This window comes from Gymnoscopelus microlampas (genome assembly GCF_963454915.1).
Source record: "Gymnoscopelus microlampas genome assembly, chromosome: 9".
In the NCBI taxonomy this organism is placed as follows: domain Eukaryota; kingdom Metazoa; phylum Chordata; class Actinopteri; order Myctophiformes; family Myctophidae; genus Gymnoscopelus; species Gymnoscopelus microlampas.
The window spans coordinates 50,894,416-50,915,977 of NC_139946.1; the positions used below are offsets into that span (position 1 = coordinate 50,894,416).

Here is a 21,562-nt window from a genome sequence, read left to right on the forward strand (position 1 = left end):
CCCTCCCGTCCCCTGAGTGCCGTTTCACAAGACGTGGTGCTCCGATGTGTCCAAGTCCAACTGACTCTTTTATAATGTCTGTGTTCACTCCCCACCTGAAAGCAATGCAGTCAATCACTGCGTCTGTTCATCAGTGTCACTCAATGAGTGTGCTCACCCACCCATATTACAGTACAAATGCCTCAAAATAGGCATTACTTATACTACTTCAGTACATGTTGTAGTTAAGTCACTGTATCAGAGTCAAGTCTCCATTCCTATAAGTATTGAAGTCCAAGTCACAACCCTGAGTCACACTGTGTCTGAATGACAACTTCATGATGGTTATGACAGAGTTATAACCATCTTTAACCACCTTTAACCAATAGAAAAGTTGGGTTTCCATTTGCTCTCTCATTTTTTGCTCTCTCATTTCTTCCCCTGTACTATCTCACTCTCACTAAAGATAAGAATGACTTTTGCCTGTCTTACCTGTCTTCAGCTCACTAACATTAAACAGTTAATACTTAGTGAGTGTTAACACTGAGGGCTGGAGCAGATGGCTGTGGGTCATTTTCACACCTGAAAACCACAGTGTATTTTCCCCCTGATGTTGACGCACAAGGCTGAGACGTTTAGTGGTCTCTGTCTTTTTAGCAAGAAAGCAAGCAAGCAATAAACCATGAACTTCAAACTCTTCAGGACGGCCACAGCTGAATGGGAGAGGCCGCCTGGGAAACTGAGTCTCAGGTTCAATTACAATGTGTCAGGATGAATGGATGGATTTCATACTCCTCCCTCTCTTACTCATACTGTCAATTTATCTGATGCTGCGGTGGGTGGTTTGTGCTTTTCAGCACAGTATTAGATTACTAATAGAACTAGCTATTACAAAGATACATAGCTACATGATTAGTTTGAATATAAGCATAATATGATAATAGTATTATGCTATAATAATATAATTGAAAAGGGTATTTAGCAATAATTATATATATATATATATATATATATATATATATATATATATATATATATATATATATTGTAAATTAGGTGTTCACAATAATGTCTTTTCTTTGTTTAAGTAACATTTGTTGTATTTAGCAACGTGTGTGCCATCGTTTTGTAACTATTATATGTTCTGTTTGTGCTCCATACCATGTGATTATGGTCTTGAGCCACATTAACAGATGAAATTCCTTACATAATCACATTTTGCAAGCACAACTTGTTTTAAATTGAAACACCAAACAGTTAATGACAGATTTCAAATAATGGTTATGACAAGTTTGTGAGGCCTGAACAGAGGACAGAGTTTGTGGTTTTCCGTATGTTTCCCCTCATGCAGGATGCCACATCTAGTGAGCTCAATGGTTAACCGAAATTCTTCCAGTAGTTTCGATATCACTAGAAATACAAACTTCCACAGAACTACTTGGGTAGATCACGATGGTGGTTGTATTTATAGACCACCTTTCACAGACACTGTGGTTTGAAAACATAAAAGCATATCAATAAAGTTGTCAAAAAGAAAATGAGTAAAACAACCAACAATCAAACAACCGATAAAAAAGAAACAGCAAATCGCAAACGACTTACACAGTCATACAGTCAAAAATATGTAACTCGTTTTTTAAACTGTTGATAGAGCACTTAAAGGGTTAGTTCAGATTTTTTGAGTATTTTCTGTAGGAAATACTTACCATTAATGTAGTGGTTGCAAAGGTATTAATTGATTGCCCGAGTCCTGTGGTCAGAGTTATGGTCCGTTTCTGATAAATATGAATGTAGTTCCGGTAGATTAGTAGATTTGGAGGGGGCCGCTCATTAAAAAAAACAAAAACTAGCATCATTTGTATTGTTGACCTATTTCCACCATATAGAACAAGTTTCGTTCAATTTCGACCCCTCTGTCACATGGTACTATTTTTTGTGTCATATATTTTGTGCGTGAGTAGGCTGCCGCGGCGTAGTGATTCTGGACACAAACATTATTACCATGTGACAGAGGGGTCGAAATTGAACGAAACTTTCTCTATATGGTAGAAATAGGTGAACAATACAAATGACGCTAGTATTTTTAATGAATTTATTTTTAATGAGCGGCCCCCACCAAATCTACTAATCTACCGGAACTACTTCATATTTATCAGAAACGGACCATAACTCTGACCACGGGACTCGGGCAATCAATTAATACCTTTGCAACCACTACATTAATGGTAAGTATTTCCCACAAAAAATACTCAAAAAATCTGAACTAACCCTTTAAGAGTGGGGGGAGATTGTTCCATAATCTAGGGGTTGTAGATGCAAAGGTTCGGGGACACACAACACGCACATGCACACGCACACACACACACGCACGCACGCACACAAACACACACTCAGCCTTGAATTCATGGATTTGTTTTTGTTTTTGTCGCATTCCTAAGCCAATAATTTGATTATGAGAACAGTTCATGACAGTTGGTTATGACAGAATCATGGCAGTCTTATGAACACAATATGTTAACAATTTTAATAGTCAATAGTAAAGTTGGGTTTTCATAATGGTCTTTCATTTCTTCCTGTATACTATGCACTCACTGACATCAAACAGTGATCACGTGGGGAGTGTTCACTCTGAGGCTTGGAGCAGGGGGCAGAGGTTGTGGTTTTTCATCTGAAATACCACAGCACATACTTCCGCTAATGGTGCAGAATGGAACATCTATATCAGTGAGCTCATGCTCATTCTTTACACACTTTGTTATTTCGATGCCACTAAAAATATCCACTTACACAAAGTTACCATTTGTTCCAAAACTCACAAAGATGAGATGATGATGGTGGTGGTGGTGGTGGTGGTGGTGGTAGTAGTGGACGTGTGTGTGTGTGTGTGTGTGTGTGTGTGTGTGTGTGTGTGTGTGTGTGCGTGCGTGCGTGCGTGCGTGCGTGCGTGCGTGCGTGCGTGCGTGCGTGCGTGCGTGCGTGCGTACGTGTGTGCGCACGCGCGCGCGCTGTGTGTGGCAAACAAGCAGTAAACATACACACTGAACTCCTCTCTTCTTCACTCAAACATCTCCACCTGTAACAATTAAACAATAAAAGGCAAATCAATCAAGGCATCCACAACAAACCATTGTTGTGCCTCTTTTTTATGTTTCGATGAGTGCTCTGTAAAGTTTATTATTACTATTCCATACCCGTGGATGTGTGCACTCAAAGTATACAAAACCTAGGTAGTGCGTTATTGCATCAGGCTTTATTGCATCATGTTGTCATGGGATGACGTCTGAATCCTAATACAAACAATCAATCAATCAGATGGTCTAGCACCAACTCTTGCTATTTGTGGGGAAGGCCGCGTAGTGGCTCCTTCCCACAATGTGGTGATGAAAATGTATGTCACGTTATACTTATGCAGAACTGAGTTTTGTACATACTGTAGCATTCCTCATTGTATATTGATGTTCAACAATAGCTTGTGCTTAGACAAACTGTCTACCTCTGAAATAATAGAATATTGCAATATAATCATTATTCTGTGTGGTTCATTACATGACTTCTCACCGATCTCCATAACTGAGAAACTACAGTATTACTTCATGTGACTGTCTCCCTCTCAGCTTTCCTACTTTCTGTCTCTCCTACGCTCTCCTACGCTGACCCTGACTAAAAGTTTCCTCCTTTAGGTCATGGGTTCCCAAACTTTTCAGCCCGCGACCCCAAAATAAGGCGGAAATTGACTCGCGACCCCACCTAAACCTGGAGGTCATTTATGCACATAAACTTGCACGTTCGGTGCGCATTTGTAATGTGTTAAAATGGTAAAATGTACCATTTGTGATCATTTTAGATGGTATTTCATCCATTCTGTTGAATAAAAAGTTTAAAAAAAAAAAAAAAAAAAATGTTTTTTTTTTTTTTTTTTTTTTTAATGACCCAAAATAATTTCGCGACCCCACGTCAGTCTCCCGCGACCCCAAGTGGGGTCGCGACCCCTACTTTGGGAACCCCTGCTTTAGGTAAACCAGGCTTGTAAGACTGAGTCTTTGGTTAAAAGCCATCAACATTAGCTGTGTACATTGTGTCTGACCTGTGTTTCTCTTAACAGTGGAGTAGATGTCATGTCCTGAAGCGGCCTGACCTGGGAAAAAATAAGAAAAGGCTGTTATATGCGCAGTGCACTTTCTCTTTTACGGGACCTCCCTCATTCCATTCCGGTCAGTGCAGAAAGTCTGGTTCAAATGATTAACAATTGCAATGCAATTATCTGTCAGGGCCTTAATACCTAAGCCCAGAGGAGGAGTGTTCTCCTTTATGTAAGCCAGGCTAATGCTTAAACTAACTAGAACGGTTCTCCTGTCATGAAACCAGACTAAACAGTGAGTTCTGAATCTCTGATTAAAAGCCATCAACACATAGCTGTGTACAATGTGACTGACCTGTGTTTATCTTCACAGTCGAGTAGATGTCTTGTCCTTCAGAGGTCTGGTCTGAAAAACAAATGAAAAAAATAACTCGAAAAAGCACAGGTCAGGTAGGTTAGTGTGGGCCAGCAATGTTCGGAATTCGCCAATCAGAGATAATATGTACCGATTTGCGTGATGTTTGGACAACATTTGTAGGAGTAATATTAAAAAAATGTTTCGCAAAAATCTGCCTCCTGCTGGCGCTATAATAGGGCAATGTTAAAGGGGTGGCATTTGTTCCTCAACGTATTGCAAATGTGCGTGCAAAGTTTCACCTCAATCGGATGCTGCGTTCATGATTTTCTGCACTTTGTTGAAAACGGGTCACTCCTGCAAACTTTAGATGTCAATCTGAGCCAATCAGGATGGAATATGAAAAATCAAACAGATCCGTCTTGATCACATGACTACAGATATCATGTGTACCGATTTGTGTGAAATTTGGATACAATCTGTAAGAGTAATATCCAAAAATGTGTTTTACATAAGGCGGCCTCCTGGTGGCGCTATAAAAGGCAGATGTGGAAAATGCAGTTGTTTTCCTGGCCTCTAGGGAGTGCACATACAAAGTTTTACACAGATCGGTGCAGTTATACGTAAACACACAAATTGGTCTGTTATAGCGCCACCATGAGGCTGATTTTAAAAAAATCTAGTGGCATTTCTTCCTCGTTCTAGTGAGAATGTGCATGCACAATTTCATGGAAATTGCATAATGTTTTCATGATTTGAGGCATTTTGTTCAAAACGGAGCACTCCTGCAAACTTTGGAAGCCTTTCTTAACCAATCAGGATGGCTCCTGGTGGCGCTATAACAGGTCCATGTGAAAAATTTGGGGCAGAGGTTCTGAATTGGCATCCAGGGAGTGTGTGTGCACAGTTTCGCTGCAATCAAGCCAACAGTGCCGGAGATTAGCTGTCCACAGAGGGGGTGACGGACACTCGGGTCACGGACAGACACACATACCGACACATGGACGGACATACAGACGGACGGACGGATGGACAGTGTGCACAACATAGTCTCGGCCATGCCTTTCGGCCTGGCGGAGACAATAATAATACAAAAGAAGTGTTAAAACATTTGACTCTCAGGTGATATAATGGTAAAACACAGAGATGGAAACAACAAGTAAACAACAGAATAAGTGAGTGATGTCAGTGTGTTGTTGGGAGTGACTCTACCTCTCCTCTTGTGTTGAGCTGGATGCTTCACTTTCACGTCAGCATACGTCACATCTTCACTCTGTCTGTCTGTCCTACAGCCTGCAGCACACACATACTTTCATCAACTCTTAATTATAAATATAAATGATAACTTTACATTTAATTTAGAATTTCAGATAATTGGCAGGTAAGGCAATATTTCTGAAGTAATGTAAAATGGCAAAATGATCAGGTAATTGTTTGTTTGCTTGTTTGTTGTTTTAATCAAAATCTCTAGCCAAGTATTTTCACATTTTAATTGGTGCATGTCAAAGTAAAAATATGAATATAGCTGCTGCACTGCAATTGGATAGGGCATTTGTGTGCTCAATTTAAGATAATTCAAAACTTTGGCTTGATTGTCTGTGGAGGATAGTCCGAAGATTCAGTGGCGCCAAAGTTTGGTTAATTGAGAAAAATGTGGGAGGAGATAGATTTAGTGGTTGCATAGTGGTTTCATCTGTGGCTCTGGACAACCGGATCTCCATATATGCCTATATATAGGCATATTGGGTTTGTTTATGCCATAAACAAACCTGATATGCCCATATATAGGCATATATGGAGATCACTATGACTCAGACATAACCATAAACCTTATGGTTAGGTCTGAGTTTTAGTGACATGCCTATGGTGTATCGGGTTTGTTTATGGTTATATTATGTCTGTCATCGTGACATGCCTATCTACAATATGGGCCTATGGGGTTTGTTTATGGTTATGTCTGAGTCAGAGTGACGTAGCCGCAGTCTGCCAGCCGGTCCTCCCTTAAAGGGGCTACACCATGAATTTCATTTTTTTTTAGGTTTTTAGTATTTTTTGGGCTCCCCAGTGTCTCTTGTACCCAAAAAAATATTTTTTTTTAACATTCAGTCATTCATGCTCATTTCATGGATTTCCTGAATGGGCGTGTCTGAACAGGCCATTTCAGAATGGCTGTGCAAGTGATGTCACTTGCACGGATTTTGCATTGACGACGGCCAGACAGAACTGCTCAGTAGCTCCCCCCTGCCGAATAGGACGTTTTGGTATTGCAGCTGAAAAAGCTTGGAATGACAGACAGTCAGATTGTGAGAAAAAATATCTGGATGTTTTTTAGGCTTACAACCTGTTTAAAACGTATTAGGGGGCAATATTTATATATAATATATATTTTTTTAATTCATGGTGTAGCCCCTTTAAGCCAATTTCAAAATAGGATACATTCAATGATGTCAGTTCTGTTATGCACATACTGTACAGTTGTGTAGCAGCAGTTTCACATGTTGACAGAACTATGCTCGGGCTGAACAAATGTAAACAGCGAGCCAGAGAGCTTTACCCCTCATCCGCACCCCTCGACTGAGCTTGTTCGGTCGGGTGAGCGACACCGACGTCGGGCCGGTGAGTGGGGGGCCTTTACTGCTTCTCTAAATGGCTGTCTGGACATTAATGAGAATAATGACATACCTGGGCATTTCTTCCAGAGACACAGGCCTAGAATCACTAGAAGGATGGAGAATCCAGCAAACATCAGAGCATAGACATATCGAGGGAGGTTGTTATCTTCGGAGGCCGGAACATCTGAAGCAGAATATGACACAGCTATTCCTGTTAAACACATTTTAAGAGCTGTGAACATATTTTAAATGGCAATCATTTCAATTCAGCCTCAGCAGAATTTGTATTTAGGCAAAGAGTAAGCAGGATGCATCATTGAAAATCACACATGCGTGTGTGCGTGCGTGTAGACTCTGGGTCTGCTAAACATTCATCTTGAGAAAGTTAATCAAAACGCCTTTTCACCTTCCTCTGCTGAATATTCTCAAACGTTTGCTTTGTTAATCACTTTCAACACTGTGCCCATACTTTGAGCATATAAGTGACAGTTTTGAAGTACACAACACATCGCGACGCGGCACGTTGCGAGCTTGTAAATCACCCATTTCTGCAATTTGCTGAATATTCGACAAAGTATATAGGACTTAAGTTGTTAAGGGGCCCACGTTCCACCCTACCCCCCTTTTTTAACGGACCACAGACTGCCACAGGCCCCAATGCAACTGCATTACATGAATTACCCTTACTTATGGCCCTGCTTACCTTATTGGCAAAGCCGCTAAACACAGCCCCAGGCCGATAGATTAACATTACTTTTAACAAGAAATCCCCCCTGGCGAATGAAATGATTTGGTCCCACTGGACTTCCCTGGACTCCCTGCAGTGTGATGTGGTTCATCTCGATGTTATCTCAGAGGTCACTTACGGTGTCAGTTGACCTACATTTTATTTTAGCTGCAGTGATTTGTCAACTGCACTATAACCTCTGGCTTGCATTGACTGGTCAGCTGCCGTATCAGCCCCAGGGTTGATGTGACAGCAGCTGACCAATCAGCACAACCTCTCAGTCCTTTTATCACTCCTCAAATTAAGTCTGGGTTTGTGATACAATGATCTCACCTCTCACATGCATCCAGCTCTCTGGTGACTCTCCAAGGTCAGAGATGAGACACTTGTAGAATCCTTCATCAGACTTGTTCACACTGTGGATGGTCATCTGTCCTGTAGACTCAGTGCTGATGAGGGATCCATCTTTATAGAAATCAGCTGGACGGTCAGAGGATGGTTTAACAGTTGTCTTGTTTTGGTAAAAGCAGTGCAGAGTGACATCACTTCCTCCCATCACAGGAAGTACAGGCATCCCCAGGATCACAGCTGAACAATGACAAATAACATTTACATCACTCTGAACAACACTATCTCAACAACATGATGAGGTTTTATCGTGAAATACACTTCTAACAGACAATTTAATAAAAAGAAACAGAACAAAGTGATTTTCTGAACGTACCAGTCACACTGACGGTGATATTAACAGTGTTGCTCTTTCCCTTTGAAGACTCACACCAGTAAACTCCCCCGTCAAAAGGCTGCATGGACCTGACAAGACATCCTGTGTTGTTCATCTTTCCCCAGGGACCACCATTACCACCACACTCTGAGGTGATGTTTTTGATGTCCGTCCTCTTCACTCTCCAGACAGAGTTAGACTGTCTGTCCTCACAGCTCAGGAAGACAGACTCATATCTAAAGAACAGAGACCTGTCAGGACTGAGTCTGAGAGAGGCTGTGGGGGAGAGAAGAAAGTTGATTTCATGATAGATGCATTATACTGTATGTTCAAATTAAAAATAGATCTGTTGTTACAGTTCCCTGTGAATGTCAGTAGACATAACAGACTTACCTCTCATAACATCACCACTGTTTGGAACTTCTTCTGTTGAGACAATCACCATAGAATGAAACCCTAGAGAGAGAGAGAGAGAGAGAGAGAGAGAGAGAGAGAGAGAGAGAGAGAGAGAGAGAGAGAGAGAGAGAGAGAGAGAGATTATTTTAGGTATGTTTGCACATTATGAATAATTACAATGAATAATGATAGTATGGAAATACTTACACATTATTTACAAATTCTCACAAAAATAAATCAGCAAATTGTTTCTATCCAGTTTTAGCTCCTAAATTGAATTTGGGACGCATCTTTGGTCGTAGATCTCCAATTGTCTGGCTATATACAATACAAAGTAATCGATCAATTATCATTCTAAATATTCTCCCCATTGACTTACATTACACAGTGAAACAGGTCTCAAGGTAGCGTTGAAACTATGGTCCCTTAAAAAAACAATAGGCAATACATTTTTACAAACCCTATGAGAAATGACCAAACTACGTCCAAATGCTTGCCTTTTCTGGTGGAACAGTGCTTTTTAAAGTTGAATATATATTTTTTGAAAATGTGCTTATGACGTGGACCACGTTTCATCACTGTTCAATCATGCCTGTAAATAAATACAGAGCTGCTCCTCGTCTGTGCTGATGGTCGCACCCATGCACACACAGGCTTCCCTCCTCCTCTTCTGCCTAACAAAACAGTATGATTAAGGCCTATTATTGTCTCCGCCAGGACCAGGGGCGTTAATCCCGCTGTGAATGCAGGGGACATGTCCCCTCCAAAAATCTGATTGGTCCCCCCCAAAGAGTTATTTAGGACTAATTAGGAATAATAAATGAATAAATAAGAATTTAAAAATACTTATTTAATATAATTTGGAAATCATTCCCACACAAACCTGCAACCTATAAAAAAAATAATGACCTGGCTGCAACAGAGAAGGGCTCTCCTTTGGGAGAATGATCGCGAGCCCATTCATACTGTAGGATCTGCAGTTGGCGAGAGAGCCAAATATCAAACATGCTAGAAATCTAAATCCAGTCGGGAAGGTCTCGGCGATCGCATTTATCGGGGGTGGATTTTCTCGTGCCTTTCACACCGCACAAGCACCACCTCGGCGAGAAACGGCCGATCTTGCGTCAAATCGGGGATTTTGACGGTGAACACCAAAAAAGCTCCCCGACAGCCACATTGGGTCAAATATCTTGCAGTGTGTAGGGGGCCTAAGTAAAACATTTGAGTACTTTTCCCACGACTGCTAGTTACTTTGTAGATTTTGATTATTATTACAAGACATACATTAACCACTTTGCGACACCTGTCAAAGATCCCTGTATCCTGTCTTAATATTATATATATAATTATAATTATCCTGATTGGCTAAGAATGTCTTCCAAAGTTTGCAGAGTGCTCCGTTTTGAACAAGATGCCTCAAATCTTGAACATATCTTACTATTTCCGTGAAATTCCCACTAGGACTAGGCAGAGGAAGAGATGCCACTTGATTTTTTTCAAATTAGCCTCATGGTGGCGCTATAGCAGGCTGATTTGTGTTTTTACATAACTGCACCGATATGTGTAAAACGTGTGTGCACCTAGATGCCAAGGGAAAACCTTTGCCCTGCATTTATTACTCCTTTAGAATTTATCAAAATTTCACGCAGATTGTAACACATGATCTCTATAGGCATGTGATCAAGACAAATGTTTGATTTTTCATATTCTATCCTGATTGGCTAAGATTGACATCTACAGTTTGCAGGAATGGTACGTTTTGAACAAGATGCCAGTGTGCAAAAGGCAAATTTAAATTTGATGTTCAATTTAATGGACAATAAAGTTTTCTTTATCGTTATTAACATATTGCAATTCATTAATTAATATTTTGTGGGGAGAGATGTGGGGATGCCTCATACCTCAAATAAAAAATGTTAGGCATTTATTTATGTTTAATTATTTATTTATGTTTAATACTTTTATTTATGTTCATTTATTTAAGAATTTAGAATATGTGGTAGAAAAAAGAAAAGAAAATACCATATCTTACATGAGAGTAACACAGAAGTGTAGCCATCATAGAGGCTACACTCTAGACAGCATTGTTTCTTCATAAAAGGTGGTTAGTGTGAACATAAGTCACCCATTCAGCGCATAAACAGCCTGGAACAACCCTGTACTGTGTACAGTATTGGATGTGGCAGAATTTAATTAAAAGGCCGGGTCAGCAATGTGCACATACAGTAGCCATGTGCACTGTACTGTTGGTTTGCGGACACGGTAATAAAAAGGACATAAACAAACTGACAATATTTAACATTACAAAACCTTAACTGACAATTAATCCTCAAGGTAGAATTAAATGAATATAACATGAAATAAGTGAATACAATAATTGTAAAGTGTGTTTGTACTCACAGACTAGAGGGTAGAGTGATGTTAACTTCATCCTGTGATGCTGCTCACTAACTGACTGACTTACTGACGGTTATAATAGAGTCACTGGCTGATGGTTTGGAGGAGGAGGATACACTAAAGGAAGTGACAATGCAGTGGTGTTGTGGTGGGAGGAGGCTACACTGAAGGAAGTGGTGAGCTGATGATGAGGTTTCATGAAGAGCGAATTCATTTAGGACATTCTGGGGAATAAATACCAATAGTCTAATAAATACAATTCATAATATTAAAGAAAATCAGGTGAATAGGTGGAATTAACCTCTGGTGAACTAGGTTAAAACTCTACTGAGCTACTATTATAAATGTTGCAGAGATTATGAAATCTTCTTTCTGAGTAATTTTGGGGACAGGAGTTTGGACCACTTTTGTAACTTTCTGCAACAAGAGTCTACAGCAATATTTTCCACAGCAATTGGCTGGTGTACTTTGGCATGAAAATGGACAGCGTTTAAATCGGGTTTCAAATGTATCTGTCCATTCTCCACACAACCTCAGCCGCTGTACTTATATGGCAACTTTATTATGACATGCCTCATGTTTGATGGAAGGTTTTGTACAGTATACTATATAGCAGGGCACCACCCACTGAGGAATAGCGCAAAATCCTGTGGCACCTGAATATCACTGCCTTTAACAACAGGCCATCTGCCCATATAGGTTGTTGCTATTCTGTTTTCACTGCGGAAGTGTTCTTTCAAAAACCCTTTTGCTCTTTCATATCCTTGCTCTGGCTCTGGGCTACCCCCTAGAGTATTGTTCTAGAAAATACAAACAGTCTTGATAACTGCTGGCTTTCTCTTCAACAAAATGTTAATAAAAGCCATAATAAAGGAAATACACTGCAAAGGATAACCATCAAATAGGTTATATGGTTATGTGACATTTTACGACCCTGTATGGTGTAGATGTGCCCATTTGATGTAATTTGAGCCCCTCCTGTAGTCTCTGCATGGCCCTGCTAAAGCACAAGCGCTTTTTGACTCTTCTCTCTGTATAGGATAGCAAGCATTGTGCTAGAAGAATATTTGGTATTTATATGCACTGGCGAGGTTGAAATAAACAACATTTTAAAGTAGCCGACTACGCCACCTGGGAGTATGGAGCCCAGGACTCCACCAAAATCAGTGTACACAGAAACTAATTACGTCAAACAGGTTATTTAACCATGGGTTGAGCAGAGTAAAAACTACAGAGGCAAGTGTGCAATAAAACTGATTTATTGCGAAAATGTACAAAAAAGGATTAAAACAGGATTTTTCAGGTAATCACAGTTCTACTAGGGCAATGTCCATATGGTCCTATCAGCCTTCCGTCCTTCTCCTAGGGGGTCTCCTTTAGGGGTCAATACAATAATTCCAATAAGTTTACACTGTCCCACAACAGCCTACTGTCTACAACACTCAGAATCACTACACACAAAAATAAGACCTACAAAGTATAAGTTTAACAGCATATAAAAGCATGCAAAACCAGGCCAGGGCTAGTGTTAACAAAATGAATTAAATGTCCCAAAATGGAGCCTTTGTGTGGGGCTGAATAACTAATAAACACAAGAACTAAAATAATGGAATTTAAACAAGTATAGCTGCACACTGTCAAGTGTCACAAGAGGGGGTACTTAGCTCGGAAGAGGGGTAAGTCTCAACTTAACCCCTCTACTGCCTTCCACTCGCTTCCCCTCTGCTTCACCATGCTCGTTGGTCCTACACCTGGCCTTTGCTGCTGTGCTTGAGGATGGGCTGGTCGGTTCGCTCTCGGGCCTTCCCTCCACTCCCTTAAAGTTTTTCAATTGATAAAACAGGTCATGAGTTATTAAACCGAAAGTGGACGCTGTTCCAACGTTACATTTTAAGCGCATATGAGACTAATTGTAACAGCATGAGTTACTAATGTAACACTGCTAAAAAACAGCATTAACAAATCGTTTTCAGCTTAAATCAATTATATTTATTTCAAGCAACTGTTTTACATTGTTTTCATACCAAGGATGTGATAAGATAATGTATCAAACATAAGGAATTTATTTAATCTTACCGGATGGCAGTTTGAGTAAATTCCATGGGAAAATCCATTGATTACACCTAAAAAGATGCGTGTTACATTCGGGCCGCTCTGCGCTCCACTGCTTTGGCTTTGTTTACAGAACAGAACTAACGTGCATAGCGTAATAAAACGATGTAAACTGATGAAGAACAGATACATGCAGACAACCATGTGGATTTTAGCGCAGCAACATTAAAGGAAAGATTTGTACTAGACCAATGATACTTAAGGTGAGGTTTTTGACCACTTCAAAACCTATATACATTGGCTATTTGAAAATAGTCGATCTACAAGCTATGCAATGCATAAGGTCGCGACCCTAAGCCAAACCCTAACTTGAGAAAAATGTCGAATATTTTTTAAACATTTTAATATCATAAATCTTGTATGGGCTCAAAATAATTTCAGATGGGGTTCCGTGGCCAAATACATATTTAATATGTAATCCTGGTCTCTATACTGCATCCCCCTGGTCAGCCGGGGTGCCTGATGGAGGGGAAAGGAACTGGTTGGAATAACGTGTTCCTTCCACGTGCTACGTCCAACAGGGGAACCTCCCCCCTGTCGGGTGATAAGAAGGCTTGTTAGCTCTCATGCACTGAAGGAGGCATGAGCTCGGCTCTGGACTCTCCCTAGGCTGGCAGAGGGAGTGTAGCGCCCAGAATTACTTAGACAATTGGCACTGGGTGAAAAAATGGGGTTGCAAAATTGTGGGATACATTTAAAAAAATTAAAATAAAATAAAAAAGATGACCACTGATGGATACAACTGTAAGTATCATCCGTTATTTGTACTTCTCTGGTGTCACCCATGACCCTTAAAGGAGTAGTTCACCCAAAAAAATACTTATTTTTCTATCAATTGCACACCCCATGAAGCCTTGAATTCATGGATTTTTTTTTTTGTCGCATTAGTAAGCCAATAATTTGATACCGTCTCCTACCGGCTAATGTATCCGGTAGGAGACACAAAGTAGACTCTTTGTGTCTTCTACTGGAAATACACCTGGTCATCAAATTATTGGCTTAGGAATGCGACAAAAACAAATCCATGAATTCAAGGCTTCATGGGGTGTGTAATTGATAGAAAATAAGTATTTTTTTTGGGGTGAACTACTCCTTTAAGCCAAGGAACACTCGCCTTATGTTCTCTGCCAGTGTGGGAAAATGTCCACTTAAACCCCAGCATCCGTATTCTGGAGAAAACCTTCAGCAAAAACAGCAGGTCTACTGCCACGCATTGGGAGCTTGACATTTAATGTAGAGCGAAAACAGAAAAGTCACTAGTATAGAGCCCTGAAGGACTCCGGTCAACCATATAGGGTTTAAGTGGTCACATGACCATAGTCACCAAGTCACATGACCATAGAAACACCTTTGTACTGTAGGTGCGTCATTGGATGATACATGTGGATGTATGAGTTGCCTTTCACTTTGTTTTTAAACGTTTTGACTTATACCTTATTTATGTCATGTGCATGTTTAAATCAAACTAATAGTGTACATTTTGTTTGGCTGGGTTTAGACTTTTGTTTTGTTAGTTTCTAAATGAGCTGCTCTCCTCCGCTAAATTCTAAGTTTGTGCTGCTTTTTTTTTTACATTAAGGAACGTTCTCTCCCACAGTTTGAAGAACAGCAAGAAAACAACATTTTATGCCATTTTTATAGAGGCGAGACTAGTTAGTCAATAAGAAAATACATGATGAGGTGCTATGAATTCTACATTATTCATAGATTATTGCACTCAAATTTGTTTATTAATGTGTACCATGTACAACATGAACACCTGTTAGGTTCCAGTTAACACAGGAATACCACAGCTTTGTAGAAGTGAGTAGTTTTATCTGATAGAGAGCATTTAGACCATAAACCTCACATCTTATCTCATTCAGTAAACCACAATAAGTCACTTGTGGTGAGTATCTCAGCCAGTTAACCATGATAAGTTCATGCATAGGTTCATTTGACACCCACTTCAAAACCAGCATGAAATCAGGACTATCTCACAACTGTTTAACAACAAAGTTGATTTGATTTGACGTTTGGTTAAAAGAAAACCCAGGAACAAGAAAGTCAAGGATAAACACAAAAGACTCACACCTTATTGCACATACTGCTGCCTCTCAATGTTATTTGCTGCTAAAGTTCCTTTTACTACTTTTAGTGCTTAGAGAGTGGGTCTGGACTGTATTTTTTTTAAAACGTCTTTCTTTAAAATGTCTTTAAAACCCAGTATTTTATTGTGTACGGTATATCATACTACCCTCCTTCCAACATTTCCACTGCTTCTACCTGTATGAGTGAGAGACAAATAAAGCCTTTTTGACTCTCTTGATTCATTGTGGTCCTTGGTCTCTTAAAACACTACAAATACAATAAAACATTTACAAAAAAATGTTTCCCCCACCATATTCTCATTCTGTCATGTGTGACAGAGGTATCACTCTATACCCTAATAGGCCTACTGGCATTTTCAGAATTGCCCCGGTAAATGTATTGTTTCCCAACAAGAGATTATATTATATAGCACTTCCCACCTCTCCTAGCCTGACACACCATCCTGAAACCTACAGTATGTGTGGTTCTCACCAGACATTGACAGTAAACCCTAAACCCTAAACTTGACAAACTCTATTTCAGACTAGTTCAGACTGCAACAGACTGGTATTCGGTTGGCAAAAGTTGGCATTTAGGGCGCTATTCCATGGTGAATTCAATTAAACCGCTAATTACTGATTTAGGACTAGGCAAGAGGCGTTTCCCCGCAAATTCTGGTATTCTCTGGTACCCCCCTCACCCGCCAAACACCTGAGCTACCCCTTACATTATGCATAGGTGTGGTTTGGGCGTTACACAAATCAAACCAATCACTGTGCCAGAAGCCATTGCCTTTAAGAGAAGACTGCGCTAGCCGTCATCCCCGATCCAATATATGCTCTAGCCTATCTCCCTGTCTGCACTGTTGCCTGGTCTGATTATTATAAGCCACATTGGGCGTGTTTTCCTTCTTCTTCTTTTTTATCCAAATACATTTTTATATTAATTTGTAGCCTATTGTGTTCACAATAAGCTTGTCATATTAGTCAGATCCGGAATAGTATATGAAAGCCATTTAAAATATTTATACTATTGGTACACACCGGCTGCTCCCAAATAATTAATTACATCATGTTGCAACACCGCTCCTACAGGCATGCCATGGACCTCCAGCTGGTTGACCACAGGGCTGGGCGGTGGTACACAGACATATGGCTCTAATAAATTGGCCAGTTTTAGGAAAGGTCTATGTACTCACGTTGGCCTGTTATTGTTCTATTTCCACCATTCTAATGGATTCCAGGGGTGTGTAAACATCTCTAAAGTAGCTCCATAGTTTCCTCTGAAGTGACAGTTAACTTAGGCTACATCCATATTGTCCCGTTATCTTTCATCATCCACCTTTGTTCAATAATCCCGAACAGAGCTACACTTTAAGTTTACATCAATCATAGCCTCTCAAACCCAGACACATTGCTGCGATGCGTTTGTGCGTCGCCTACCTACCCAAAATAACAGACATACAAGCTATCAACGCGCTGCGTCATGTCGTGTCGACAGCTTACAGATCTGTTATTTTGGGTAGCATAAACAATGAGGCGCGATCGAGCAGCGCATGACTCTGGAAACACACCATACTTTTTTTCGCACACACGCGCATATACGCACACATGCACACACGCACTTTTAGATCCAGTCCTATTTTAAAGCCTGCGTATGCGGGACTCGCGTATCCGCGCGCCTGGTGTAGCCGCTACCATTGATATCAACTAGAAGTAAAAGTAATGAAAATGGGAAATACTCCAGTAAAGTAAAAAAAGACCTCCAAATTGTAAAAGTACAGTACTTGAGTACATGTACTTAGTTACTTTACACCACTGGTAATTTATAAAAAAAATCACTATGGGACCATAATCCAGTGTGCAGACTCTGTTATTGTAATTATAAATCTGTCAGGCAGTTAATGTGACAGTTTTATCTGATAATGAGGTTTTATATGGCTGCGTTTAACTGGACACACAAAATACGATCCATAGGCCTATGAGTGGTAATATAGTGTGTGTGTTTGTGTGTGTGTGTGTGTGTGTGTGTGTGTGTGTGTGTGTGTGTGTGTGTGTGTGTGTGTGTGTGTGTGTGTGTGTCTCTCTCTCTCTGTCTGTCTGTCTGTCTGTCTGTCTGTCTCTCTCTCTCTCTCTCACACGCGCGCGTACACGTGTGTGTGTGTGTGTGTGTGTGTGTGTGTGTGTGTGTATATATATATATACATACATATAGAGAGACACACACACACACACACGCACACGCGCACACACGCACACGCGCACACACACACACACACACACACACACACACACACACACACACACACACACACACACACACACACACACACACACACACACACACACACACACGCGCACACACACACACACGCACACACTTACTTACTTACTTACAAGGGAATTATATTAGGAGCGCCTGGCTAGGCTGGCTTGCTGACTGTGTAGACTGGTGTATGTTAATGTCCAGCTGCCAGACATGTTGCTGTCCAGCAACACAATGCATGACTCATGACCATGACAACTCCCATCCGCAGGCAGCTCCCACCCTTCTCTACCACTCACGCTCACACATCTGGCTTTCACCCTGTCCCCTCCCTGCCTTGCAGAATTCTCAGACATGGTGAAGTTAGAGAAGAAGCCCAGAAAGTGGGGGTCATACGGTTCATCTGTACTCCAGTGAGAGTGACTGAGAGAGAGAGGGAGAGGGAGGAAAGAGGCCCTTTATTCCCCTCCCTAAAGATTACGTACGTTATCCTAAGGATTGAACGGCATCCAGGCAGAGTTGGAATGATGACCGTTGCTGATACCAGTAGATCTGGTTGTAGCTCACAAACACATTACACTGACAAAGAATTGTGTATACGGATTGCAAAAGTGAACATCTCTACATTATATAGCTACACAGTTTACTATGAATGGTGATGATAATCGGATGTTAATACTTCAGTAGCTGAATGACAAGCATGCAAAATAAGTCAATGATTAGCTTGAAAATACACAGTAGTAGGCTTTTCTGTTTTGAATTTGTGGTTTTGTAGAAAGCGTCTGTGTTGTGTTACCTGAATATGTTGCGACACTTTTTTTTCTGACTGTAAATTCTCACCATGTGCTCTGAAAATCTACTGCAGTCATACAAGAATGTACACCAATAAACTAAACACATGCAGACAGCAATTGTTCACACTAGAAGCTCGCCCCCGCTACGCGGGGGCTCGCGTCTAGCCCGCGGCCACGCCCACGTAGCGCCCGCGGCCACTTGGCAGCTCATATAAGTGGCGTAGTGTCACGAGGGCCAGTGGGGCCGTGGCTCGGTCAGTGAAGACCCTGTAGTGCGGATGATATGTGGCATAGAGGGGCAGATTGTAAATCCCCAGAGGAAACATCCGTGGGCTACCATTGGTTCAGCGATGTGTGCGGTCGCCCTGCGGCCCCTCCTCCTCCACCAATGTGCAGTATTGAGAGCCCTGACGTCACAACAATTGGAGCGATGGGCACTGCACTGTGGTTGGTTAGGGTACACCTAGGGCCCAGGTAGAACCCAGTTAAAGCCTGCATGGGCAAACCCAGTTAGGACCCGCCTTGGTCCCACATAAACATGGCTAGTTGGGGCCCACCTAAGGGCCAGGTAGAAGCTACTTATAGCCTGCATGGGCATCGCAGTTGGGACTGAAGTGGATGCCGCTGACATTGCTGACATGGGGTCCATATGGTTTAGCCCACCTTGAAACCATATGGGAACTACGCTGGCATGCAGGCTGGAATGCAAACGCTGCATCATACCTGTAGTGTGTAGTTTGATGTTGTGTGTGTAGCAGATATACCTGCAGTGTGTAGATCAATGTCCATATGAAAGTCAATGCCCAGCAGTGTTTTTTTTTTCTCCAGCAGAGTTTCTAGTGTCTCTGTCTCTCTCTGGAAGAGGTTGCACATGAACTCTGCAGCCGCACTGAGGCGCTCCAACACAAACACTCTGACATTAAGCTGCTTCACACAACAAACATGAGCACCACGCTGCTGTTTGTCCAAAAGACACAAAATCTCCTCTCCCACCGACGTCATGTGTTCATTTATCGACAGCCGTACAGACTCCTTTTGACACATTTTACCTCGTTTATCCAGCTCTCACTGACTCTCCACATCGGGCTGTTATAGCGCCACCATGAGGCTGATTCGAGAAATCTCAAGTGGAATTTCTTCCTCGGCATAGTGGGAATGTGGGTGCAAAGTTGCACGGAAAGTGCATGCTGTGTTCATAATGTGAGGCATTTTGGTCCAAACGGAGCAGTCCTGCAGACTTTGGAAGCCATTTTAGCCAATCAGGATGGAATATGAAAAATCTGAAAGGGTTTTTTGTTTTAATGACTGTGGAGATACTGTGTACCGATTTGCGTGATGTTTGGGCAAAATATGTAGGAGTACTGTGAGAAAATGTGTTTAGCAAAAAGCGGCCTCCTGGTGGCACTGTAACAGGGCCATGTGAAAGAAATAGGGCAGAGGTTCTGAATTGGCATCCAGGGAGTGTGTGTGCACAGTTTCGCTGCGATCAAGTCAACGATGTGAGAGATTAGCTATCACAGACGGACGGACAGGTCTTGCGCCATGCCTTTCGGCCTGGCAGAGACAATAAAAAAACGAAAGTAAAGGAAATGACCATTTCTGCCACAAAAGTAGTCAACAAACTATACTATAAAAACATTGGCCACATTGTCAAATAATCTAAGAAAGAGGCAATCATGTAGAAAGCGGGCGGCCTGGAAGGGTTGCTAAGCACTGCTGTAATTGGAGCGAAATTATCAGAAATTACTACATGACCATAATGCAGCCTAACATGCGTTGCACGGGGCGGTCCTGCCATTACGTTAGTTACTGTAGTTGCTGTGGAGCTACATAGTTCTCCAGAAGACACACACAAACATACACCATCTACAATGGACTAACTGAGCAGCAATATTGACATTCACCACACGAACGTGCATTGTTGACAAAGTGATTGCACAGCCGCTGCAGGCATGACAACCACGTTAGTGTTAGCAACATGGCAGCTATCACAGCGCCCTGTCCGTCGTCGCTGCGACTGACTGTGATGGCTACAGCAAGCTCTCTGCGATGCCATTGTCTGGAAACTGCTCTTAGAGTGACACGACCAATGAGAGTGAGCGCTGTAGTTGTTGCTAAGATACGGTGGCGTCTCTGCCCCATAGCTTGTAGATCGCTCACGCATGATTGGCGTAGGCTGCGTTGCCAGGTGTGACTGTTTGTATAAGCGATTTTGGGCTTATTTGGGTGCACTTTTGGGCTCGTTTCCATAGACCACGGCAGTGCTTATTTCTTTCCCGTGACCGATGTGGCATAAAAAGGTGCAAAACGAACCATCCGGAAGTACATTGCGAGATGAAATATATAGCAGTTTTTGATTATTAGAGAAGGAGACACATGTGAAGGTGGAAAATTAAATGTAGGAGGTTATATAGTTTTTCATGAGCGATTTTTGTAGCAAGTTGTGAGAGAATTGGGCTACTCCTGTGGGCGAGGGGCTCAATAGAACCATTGGGGTTTGAAAGGAGACGCTCTCTGTTTGAGTGGTAGGATTGGTGTAGATCGGCCGTGAAACACTAAACCAAAACGTGGTCAACAACATACTAGACATGTAACTTGCTTGGAGCTTTTAATGCAGTGGTTCTCAACCTGTGGGTCGAGACCACAATGGAGCTCCCAACGCCTGGTGAGCTTGTAGATCTGCTATTTTCACAAAATTCATCTGTGGAACCGAGTCAAACAAAATGGGGAATAATAATACAATATATATAATATAATATAATATTCACCCGCTGCTGGGTTTAACGAGACAGCAGCCAAAATGGAAATCATTAATCAATACTATTCTTACACAGCTGGCAGCTAATTAATCACCACCGTTGCGCAAAAGTAGGTCAAATCAATCAACTATTTTCTGTCACTGCGTAGCTCCCTTTAAAGTTTAAACCAACATGACATATAGAATGGATCTTCAGACGATTGAAAAGCTTTCTTCATATCTTTTTCACCTCAAATTAAATGTTGGATTATTTCTTCAAATGAGAGCACAGGCAGCGGGGCAGTAGAAGCTAACA

General features: G+C 41.4%; 2 protein-coding genes across 2 annotated transcripts in view; one reads left to right on the top strand and one right to left on the bottom strand.

Annotated features, from left to right (window-relative positions):
• LOC311051243 (NACHT, LRR and PYD domains-containing protein 3-like) overlaps window positions 1-21,562 on the top strand; it is a 380,092-nt gene that overhangs the window by 240,838 nt on the left and 117,692 nt on the right. The gene's annotated exons all lie outside the window — the stretch shown is intronic.
• LOC311052451 (uncharacterized protein) lies at window positions 2,577-8,875 on the bottom strand (the record flags this gene model as incomplete). The annotated part of the gene is made up of 8 exons (XM_084067411.1): window positions 2,577-2,647; window positions 4,064-4,114; window positions 4,413-4,463; window positions 5,529-5,705; window positions 7,095-7,208; window positions 8,085-8,339; window positions 8,476-8,751; window positions 8,869-8,875. The coding sequence occupies 8 exons, from the start codon at window positions 8,873-8,875 to the stop codon at window positions 2,577-2,579; spliced, it is 1,002 nt and encodes a 333-aa protein (XP_083923537.1).